Raw genomic sequence first — 9,062 nt, 5'->3', positions numbered from 1 at the left:
CACTGAAGTTTCGAGGAGTAAACTACATGAAGAATTTACAGCCAGCACCACGCTGGGGTTAGAATCAGAACAAAACAACAGACATGTAAATATGATGAATTACTTCAGGCCTGTGGGCTACCGTAGGCTACATGAGGCGTCAGAGCAAACACCGTCCTGTCATCACCCTTCCCTCACTCCGTCATTCCTCCGGTTACCGAGGCCCTGTCCGTCCACCCTGCAGCGGCCCTGTCCACTCATCCAGCCCCGCAGTCAGCTCACCTGCTCCGGCCTCGTCTCTGTCTCTGTCCCCGCAGCCAGCTCCTCGGCTCAGCGGCTCTTTAATGACTTTCTGGTGGCTGCAGCCTTCTTTTATTTCTCCTAAATGTATGAAAATGTATGCAAATTTAAATCAAGCTTAACCTGGGAGCTCCAGCAATATGTTTAATGGAATTTCAAACCAATAAGGAGACTGGGACGCAGTCATCTAATGGCAAATATAATTACGCAGTAAGTTTGCTCTCAGATATGCAGATAGATCTTTTTCAACTCTGAGAGGACCTGATGAGATTCTTAAAGACTGAAAGTATGAATGTGTGGTGTGTGAGGACGCATTGACTTCTTTGAGAAAATGAAGGAATGACGAGGTTTTAGGTTGTAAATGTGTCCAGTGAGTACAAGTGTTCCTGTGTGGCAGCAAAAGCGTCACTTTGGCCCAAATCTTTTTTTAAAGACTTAATTGGAATCGCAGGCCCATGACTTGCCTTTATTTTTATCTGATGCAAATGGATTTGGACAATGGCCCGTGCGTAAAACACCTTAGCGTAAACACTATCTCGGGACGTGTCATTCTGTGAACACCTGAGGAAGTATTCTCTAAAAGTGAATCATTAGCAGTGAGAACTGCTCTTGGTTTGGCTGTATCCCTCTAAATGAAGTGCTGGCACGTCGAACAAACGCCTCTGCGCTTTCATCTCCTCCTTCGCGAGCGCTCAAGGGTGACAGGAGCAGCAATAAACTCGTGCGTAAATCAGTTGGAAACTTTAATTAATAAACAGGAACTGCGCTCCACGCACACATCGTTTCCACAGCCAGACCCACTGGACCAGCACCCCGACTCACTTCCGGTTCGACTGCCTGTAACCCTTTCCTACCCGCGGCTCTGCCTCCAGAGGCGGCGGTTCGGGTATCTGCGCCGCCATTGGTGGAAACGCGTCGTCACTGCGCCTCCGTCGGTCTGTGAGTGGTGGTGGAGGCTGTCAGTCAGCGTTAGGCTGCTGCCGAGACTCCAGAGAGAGGGAGATGTCAGAGGCTGAGCTGCTCCCTCCCTTCAGTAGCACTAGTGGGGTTCAGCAGCCAGCATGGCCACAGCTGCCTCCAGCCCCTACACCCTGCTCAGCTCCAGTCCAATGATCCACCCGGACAGCCAGGCCATGCAGCCTGCTAGCCCCTACAGAGGACACCAGAAACTGCTCCAGAGTGACTACCTGCAGAGCGTCCAGAGCAACGGACACCCCCTCGGGCACCAGTGGTCGAGCAGCCTGTCGGAGGGCAGCCCCTGGTCGGCCTCCATGGAGCAGCAGGACGTCAAACCAGGCCGAGAGGACCTGCAGCTCGGCATCATCCATCACCGCTCCCCGCACGTAGCGCATCACTCCCCTCATCACAACAACCATGGCAACCACCCGGGAGCCTGGGGAACTCCGGTGTCCCACAACTCCTCCATCACCAGCGGGCAGCAGATCAACATCTACTCCCAGACGGGCTTCACTGTCAACGGCATGCTGGACCACGGTGGGCTCACACCTCCACCCAACCCGCAGGGCCAAGGCATGCACCCGGGCCTCAGGGACACACTCAGCCCCGAGCACAGCGACCTCGGCGGGCACCACTGCCACGACCACTCCGACGAGGAGACGCCGACATCGGACGAGCTGGAGCACTTTGCCAAGCAGTTCAAACAGCGGCGGATCAAGCTGGGCTTTACGCAGGCGGACGTGGGTCTGGCTCTGGGCACGCTGTACGGTAACGTCTTTTCCCAAACCACCATCTGCAGGTTCGAGGCTCTGCAGCTGAGCTTTAAAAACATGTGCAAACTAAAGCCGCTGCTGAACAAGTGGCTGGAGGAGGCCGACTCGTCCACGGGCAGCTCTAGCAGCATAGACAAGATCGCAGCTCAGGGGAGGAAGAGGAAGAAGAGGACGTCCATCGAGGTCAGCGTCAAGGGGGTGCTGGAGACGCACTTTCTCAAGTGTCCCAAACCCTCCGCGCAGGAGATCACCTCTCTGGCGGACTCGCTGCAGCTGGAGAAGGAGGTGGTGCGTGTGTGGTTCTGCAATCGGAGGCAGAAGGAGAAGCGCATGACGCCTCCCGGGGAGCCGCCGCCGCACGAGGGACCCTATTCTCACGGCGGGAGCGCGGGGGACGCCTCCTCGTGTCATGACCTTTGACCGGAGGACCCCCCCCCCCCCGGGGCAGACTCTCGAGCGCCCGGGGCAGGGCGGTGGCCGCCTTCAGCCGCCGCGCCCGGTCCCGGTCCCGGTACAGACTCCTCCAGCACTGAAAGACGACAATAACAATAAGAGAGAGAGAGAGAGAGAGAGGGAGAGAGAGACACCCGTCCAGCCTTCGTCGTTTTCTGACTGTCATGAGGGCATTACTCTACAGCGGCATATCAAACGTCACATTTCACCTTTGGAGCCCGAGAAAATGATTTTCTACATCACGGATATAAATACAAAATGTGCCTAATAACCTGCCAGCGCCTTTGGTTTGTGTCACCATCTCTCATCAGCTCGATAATAACGACAGGGTGGGACTGACGTGTTGTTTTTCTGTTTGTTTTGTTTTTGTTGGTTTGTTTTGATTTGTCTGGGCTTTCCTCTCACACGCTTGGCCTCTGTTCGATGATGGATGGAGTGAAACTGATAATAATATCACTTTTCTGAATTGACTGGCTGCAGCGCCAGAGGCCGCTTTACAGTCCACCTCACGCTTCCCTCGGGCTTATACGATGCTTTAGTTCTCAACATATTTACATTCATTATTTTGTAACATACTCGTAGCAGATCTGTAATTATTTTTGCATATGCAAATATAGGCCCTCATTCCAGTTGTAGAGGTATTGCTACCAACATAATAGCACTTGGAGGATTTTTTTAAAATTCAATTCCTCCCCTATGGCCTGTAGCTCCTGAAGCCACACACACACACACACACACACACACACACACACACACACACACAGTTAGAGCTATTTATAAATCCATTTATTTGATTTCAATCATCTTCGACCATATAAACTGTGTGGACTCTGAAACAGAGCCGAGAATAGAAAGAGGGGTTGACTGACGCTATACACCTGCCTATAATTTTATTGTACGTTCAGTATCAAAAATTTTATAATCTTAAATACTCCTGTTATTTGGTTTATTTCTTAAGTATTTTTTCGAATATTGTACAGTTTTATATATTACCCTTTTGAAGTCATTAATTTAAACAAATGCTCTTAGTTATTCATGCACTTAATTAGCAATGTAAAAAAAAAAACAACAACAATATTTTCAGTAAGATTGAACTGTTTCGGCGGTTTTATTCCAAATTTCGATGACAGCTCAAGTGATTATTTATTTTCAGTATAAAGCTTGTATTATGTTTTGAAATAAACTATGTATGTTGTAATAAACAATTTCTTGCTACAACTGTTTACTGTCCAAAACAGAAATCAACTTCTGATAAATGAAAATTGAATATTTAGAATTTGGAAATGGACGTAAAATTATTATTATTATTATTATTATTATTATTATTATTATTATTATTATTATTGTGAAAGCAATAAGTAAAATGTAGAATTAAATTTCTTTATTCAAAACTCCCTTGAAATTTTGGCGTAATTTGAAGATTCTGTATTGAGAAATGGTTCAATCTAAATTTATGAGTATGATATAATGATTGTATTTCACGGAAATATTATGGTCCATTTAGATGTCTTTACACACAAGTACAACTATGCGTAAGCAGCATAACCTTCGCTCAGCTTCAATGTCATGTCAAAAGGCAACTTTTCCAAGTTTTTCCATGTAACTAACAGCTGTAAAATATCCAGTGGTTCAACAGGACCTTGGCTGCAGGTCCGCAGGCTCCACGGATCACAGCGAACTGAGACGCTCTCTCCAGCAGTTCCACTAAAATGTTATTGTCCGGGCCCTCTGCCCTCCTCAATCAGACATGCGTGATTTATCGCCTGGGCTGCTGGGCCTGACACAAACACAATGACAAACACACACACACACACGCACACACGCACACACAATCAGAAGCAGATGAATCTCATTTCAAAGACTACAGCTGCGTATAATTGGCCATGCAAGGGCAAAAATAGAGCTATATTTCTAGAAAAAAAAAATCATAACGCCTAAAAATTATTTAGGGACGGTTTTAGAAATAAGTAGGCCTATAGATGCAGAACTGTTTAAATGATTCAAAAATAGAGCTGGAGAGGGAGGGTGAGGGAGGGAGAGGAGAAGAGGAGAGGCGGAAGGGTGCTATAGGCCTTGCCTTGAAATGGAGAGCCTGACTGGAATACTAATGCGTTTGAATTTATGCATCTCCTCAGTCTGCAGCCCTGAGAGGGGGGTGGGGGAGACAGAAAGAGAGAGAGAGAGAGAGAGAGAGAGAGAGAGAGAGAGAGAAAAGGGTGTGAGGGTGGAGGTGAAAGGGGGCGGTTATGTAGAAGAAGAGAAAAGTAAAACCATGGCTGATTGATTCCATCCATCTATTTTAGTTCGAAATAATCCCTGATTTCTGGGGGGAAAAAATGACCCTGGATGGTGGAAAAGCAGCCAGCAGCCGAGCAAACAAGCAGAGCAAGCCAAGCTCTGCAGTATCCTCCACCTCATACTGCTTCAGTGTGGGGCTCCAGCACAGAAACCTCTGGTAGCACCATCCAGATATCTCTTTAAAGAGTAACCGACGCCTCCACATACATAACTTCACTTCCAGTGCAGAAATGATTGACTTGGGAAAATGTGAGAAAATCATAACAGGTGCAAGATCAAAGCATATTTCAGAGGTATTAAATGATGAACTTTAGGTAATTATTTTCCCAAAATGCTTGAGGTTGGATGACTCAACTTTGCACTTCAGCAGATAATTGAGCCTTTGAATCAGATGTTGAGTGAGTGCGGACTGATCATCAGACAGGACAGCGACAATAGAGGAGCAGAAGTAAAGTGACTGGTGTAGGAGCAGTGTGGAGGATGAGCAGGAGTTGTTTACTGGCAGGGGATAATGGGACCAGCTGACTCACACCTTTTTTTTTTTTTCATAACTGCATCTCATCTCAGACCTTCTGTTCTCCTTTAATCTCGTCTGTATCCTGTTTCAAAGACTTTGGTTGAAAGTTAAGAAGTCAGAAGTGTAAAAAACATGGTCAAAGTTCTTCTAAATAAATTGTTTTCCAAAAGCTTTTTATTAATAGTGTTATTTTCAACAAGTTTTTTAAAAAAATCTGTGCAAGTGAATAAAACATATCAGGATTAAAGAGCAGTAACTTTAGAGCAGGGTTGCAAAAAAAATTTCGGAGAAAGCAGATAAAAAGTTTATGAGGCGCTGATGTAGTGTTTGCAGTAAAACCAGCGTGGTAGGAGGTCAAAGAGAGGACATTCAACATCGCATTTCTCTTTAATTAGACATGGGGAAAGCACAGGGCAGCAGTCTAGTTGAGAACACAGACAGAAACACAGCAGCAGACCACAGGAGACGATTCATACATGGGAGTAATGAATATCGGCTGCTACTCGGCCACATGGCTGTATGACTTCACTGACTCTGTCTCTTCCTTTGCGTTGAGTGTATACGATGACCCTTTCTTACATCACTCCTTTATCTTCTACTGAGTCTCGCTCCGAACGAAAGATAATTGTCAGAGGTCATATATGTATTTTCATACCTCTCCAGTCAGGCCACCATAGGTCTGATCCAGTGGTTCCCAGCCTTTCTGGCTTGTGTCTCCTTCAAACAATTATTATCTCATATAACCCCCCCTAACTGGCTGCATAGTGTACATCAACCACTTATGACAAGTGCAACCAGAGAATGATTTCTATCCTTGTTTTGTTTGAATAATTTTCAAAAGGTCCAACACAGCAAAAATTCCAGTAATTACAAAAAACAAAATAAAACAAACAAAAAAAAAAACAAATGAGCACAAAACAAAAATATCTCACTACGGACCCTCTGGTTGGTAAGCACTGACAGCTAAGTCTATGTTACACTTGTTGTGAGTTTTTAAATAAGAAAATAATGGGAAATTAAAAAAAAAAAAACATGTATAGATTACTGAAATTACAGTTGCAGAATCATTAATTTAATATGTGAACAAATGAAATTGAGGAAAAATATTCTCAAAATAGACATATTAGCTTAGAATATGGCTTATGATGCTAATGAAAAGTAATACTATATAGTTTTTTGAGTGGTATCATTTTGAAGAGGCATTTCACCACTTGTGTGCTACATTTAGCAAATTATATTATTCAGAAGACATGCTGTGAGATTTCCTAAAATGTCAAAATATATATACACTTCCTTATAAAAAAGCTTATTTTTAGAAAGCATGGTCAGTGTACTTCCAGAGGTCATTGTAGGAGAGAAGCACAGTGAGCAGATAAAATATGCTGATAAAAATGAATCACAGAGGTGAATCAGGCAGGTAGGCTTCTGCATGAGGGCAGACTCAGGATGTTCAGTTGAAGCAAAACAAACAAACAAACAAACAAAAAAGTCCCATAACCAGGGCATTGCCAGATTTCCATGAGGCTTTCCCCTCCCACTGACTCTCAGCGGTGGAGAAACTGTTGTTTTCTGGACAGTCTCTCAGCCTCAGAGAATGAGTGAGGCTTTCATTTGCTTCGGAACGACAGATTTTTGGTGTTTTCACACCGCAAATTGCATGTTGTGAATTGCATAAACACATTTTTTTTTTTTTTTTGGCAATGCTTTTCACACTTGTTGCAGCGGGATTTACACAATTATTCATTGCATCGTCTGTGCGTTTGTGCTCACACTTTAGTTGCCCACTCGAAAACACAAGCAGGCCGACTCACCTCTTCCCTCCCTGCGGCGGCCAGACCTGATAAGTGATCACCGGAGGGCAGAGGGACCACTGCTGGTGATGACAGTGCAGAGCAGAGCCGCTGTAACGGGGGGCAGGGGACAGAGGATGAGCACAGGGAGGGACTGGAGAAGAAGAGAGAAGACGGAAGAATCTGCAATACGATTAACTGCGTAACCTGAAATCAATTTCACATCCTCAGCTCCGGCATCCCCCTGACAGGGCCGGGCAGCTTCAGCGCAGTTTGTAGGGTGGGGGTTGGGTGGTGTAAGACATACATCCAGACATGAGTCTATGAGAATAGTCAAGAATAGTAAAACAGAGTGTACTTCCTTGTTGCCACCGGTAAAATGAAAAATTGTTTTATAATTAAAAGATTTTTTTTTCACTTAGATCAGCGCAGCCTCTCAGAAACTTGGTATCTCCTTTTTTTTTTTTTTTTTTTTTTTTTTTTCATCTACATTCAGCCACTGACAAAGAATGGACTGAAAATGGTGTCAGTAGAACAGCTGCCTCTGCGATCTTATTGTTCCTCTCCGCCGAGGCTGTGGCATTCATGTCTTTGCAATTACATTCACAATTAAAACCATATTAAGCTTGTGCAGTGTGATAGCTCCATTAAGGGACATGTGAGTCCACTGCGTGATCTTCTGAGGCTGCGAACTTCTGATGTGATGTCAGGTGGTCACGCGTGGCTGCACAGGTGCAACCAAAAGGTCTCATTTCCAAAAAAAAACCAAAAAACCAAAAAAAAAAAAAACACAGAACCAAGTAGCATGCTCTGTGTTTATAGAGGAGCTTCCGTCATCCCACTGTCCCTGCCAGCATGTCTATTAAACACACACACACACGCACACGCACATGTGAATCAGTGGTATATGTGAGGAGAAAGGCCTGTTTATGGCGCTGAGAGAGTAAATCACTGTGTCTGATATCTTCATTTGAGGCAGAGGGCTGATCACTGCTCGTCCTGCTTGTTCCACATTAACTCATTATCACACACGCTCACTCCATTAATTCTCTTGCTTTTAGTAGCAGCAAGAGTGGATGCACACGCAGACACACACACACACACGCACATGCACACAGTGGACCGATGACAAGCCCTGTCTCTACCTCATCTGACAGCTAATGGCTTCATTAGGAGCACCGTGTTAATTGGCTGACTTTGGGGAGACGCTTGTTAATGAGGATAAATAGATTCACACCTGAGCGGGGCGCTACCCAGCCACAGCAGCACTGTGGGAACTCTGCGTGACGAGCAAACGTGCACCGCCAATATGACTGCAGCACTTTATTTTGGGGTGTAAGTCAACGTGACAGAGCCCTGTCCCGTTCTTCTTCCTCCCAGCCTAAACACGGTTGTGTTTTCCTTGCCAGGCAGACTTATTAGCCGAGTGGTTGATTAGCACCAGGAGGCCAAAACAAAGAGCAGTATGTCAAAGCAATTAGCCCCACTGTTTACCTCTCAGCTCCCAGGCTGACTGCAGAGTGCACCTAATCCAGGAGGGAGAGAGAGGGAGAGGGAGAGCACATGGAGGCAGCTCAGACAGTTGCAGAAAAAGCACAACAGCTGGTCCATGGGCCAGAGTGTGTGTTTCTGTGTGTGCACTGATGGGAGCAGTGCTCGTGCCTCAATCCATCTGCTGTCTTTGCCTAGATCTCCATCCTCTGCTGTCTGGTCATGACAGCTCTGACACACACACACATACATACACACACACACACACACACACACATACACACACACACACACACACACACACACAATTCTCTTTACACACCACTGGTTAGAGGGGCTCATATTCTCAGGGGAGTGGGGGGTTGGACAGACAAAATGGAAGCAGGCGAGACTGATCATTTACATAAGGGCAGGACACAGACCCACAGAGGGACGCTGTGTGTTCACCCACCACGAAACTTCTCATGCACTGGACAGGGTTACCACCTAGTGGTGGCTGATATG

At 45.8% G+C, this 9,062-nt stretch overlaps 1 protein-coding gene across 1 annotated transcript; it reads left to right on the top strand.

The window, feature by feature from the left end:
* Window positions 1–1,167: 1,167 nt before the first annotated feature.
* LOC139606216 (POU domain, class 3, transcription factor 4-like) lies at window positions 1,168–3,680 on the top strand. Its single transcript, XM_071458266.1, has one exon. It carries the CDS (start codon window positions 1,341–1,343, stop codon window positions 2,427–2,429), a length of 1,089 nt encoding a protein of 362 aa, XP_071314367.1. The 5' UTR covers window positions 1,168–1,340; the 3' UTR covers window positions 2,430–3,680.
* Window positions 3,681–9,062: the final 5,382 nt, after the last annotated feature.

Source organism: Trachinotus anak, unplaced genomic scaffold (assembly GCF_046630095.1).
Source record: "Trachinotus anak isolate AG129_WGS33_773 ecotype Australia unplaced genomic scaffold, CSIRO_AGI_Tana_v1 ptg000021l, whole genome shotgun sequence".
Lineage (NCBI taxonomy): Eukaryota > Metazoa > Chordata > Actinopteri > Carangiformes > Carangidae > Trachinotus > Trachinotus anak.
This window is presented reverse-complemented; position numbering and strand designations above follow the sequence as displayed.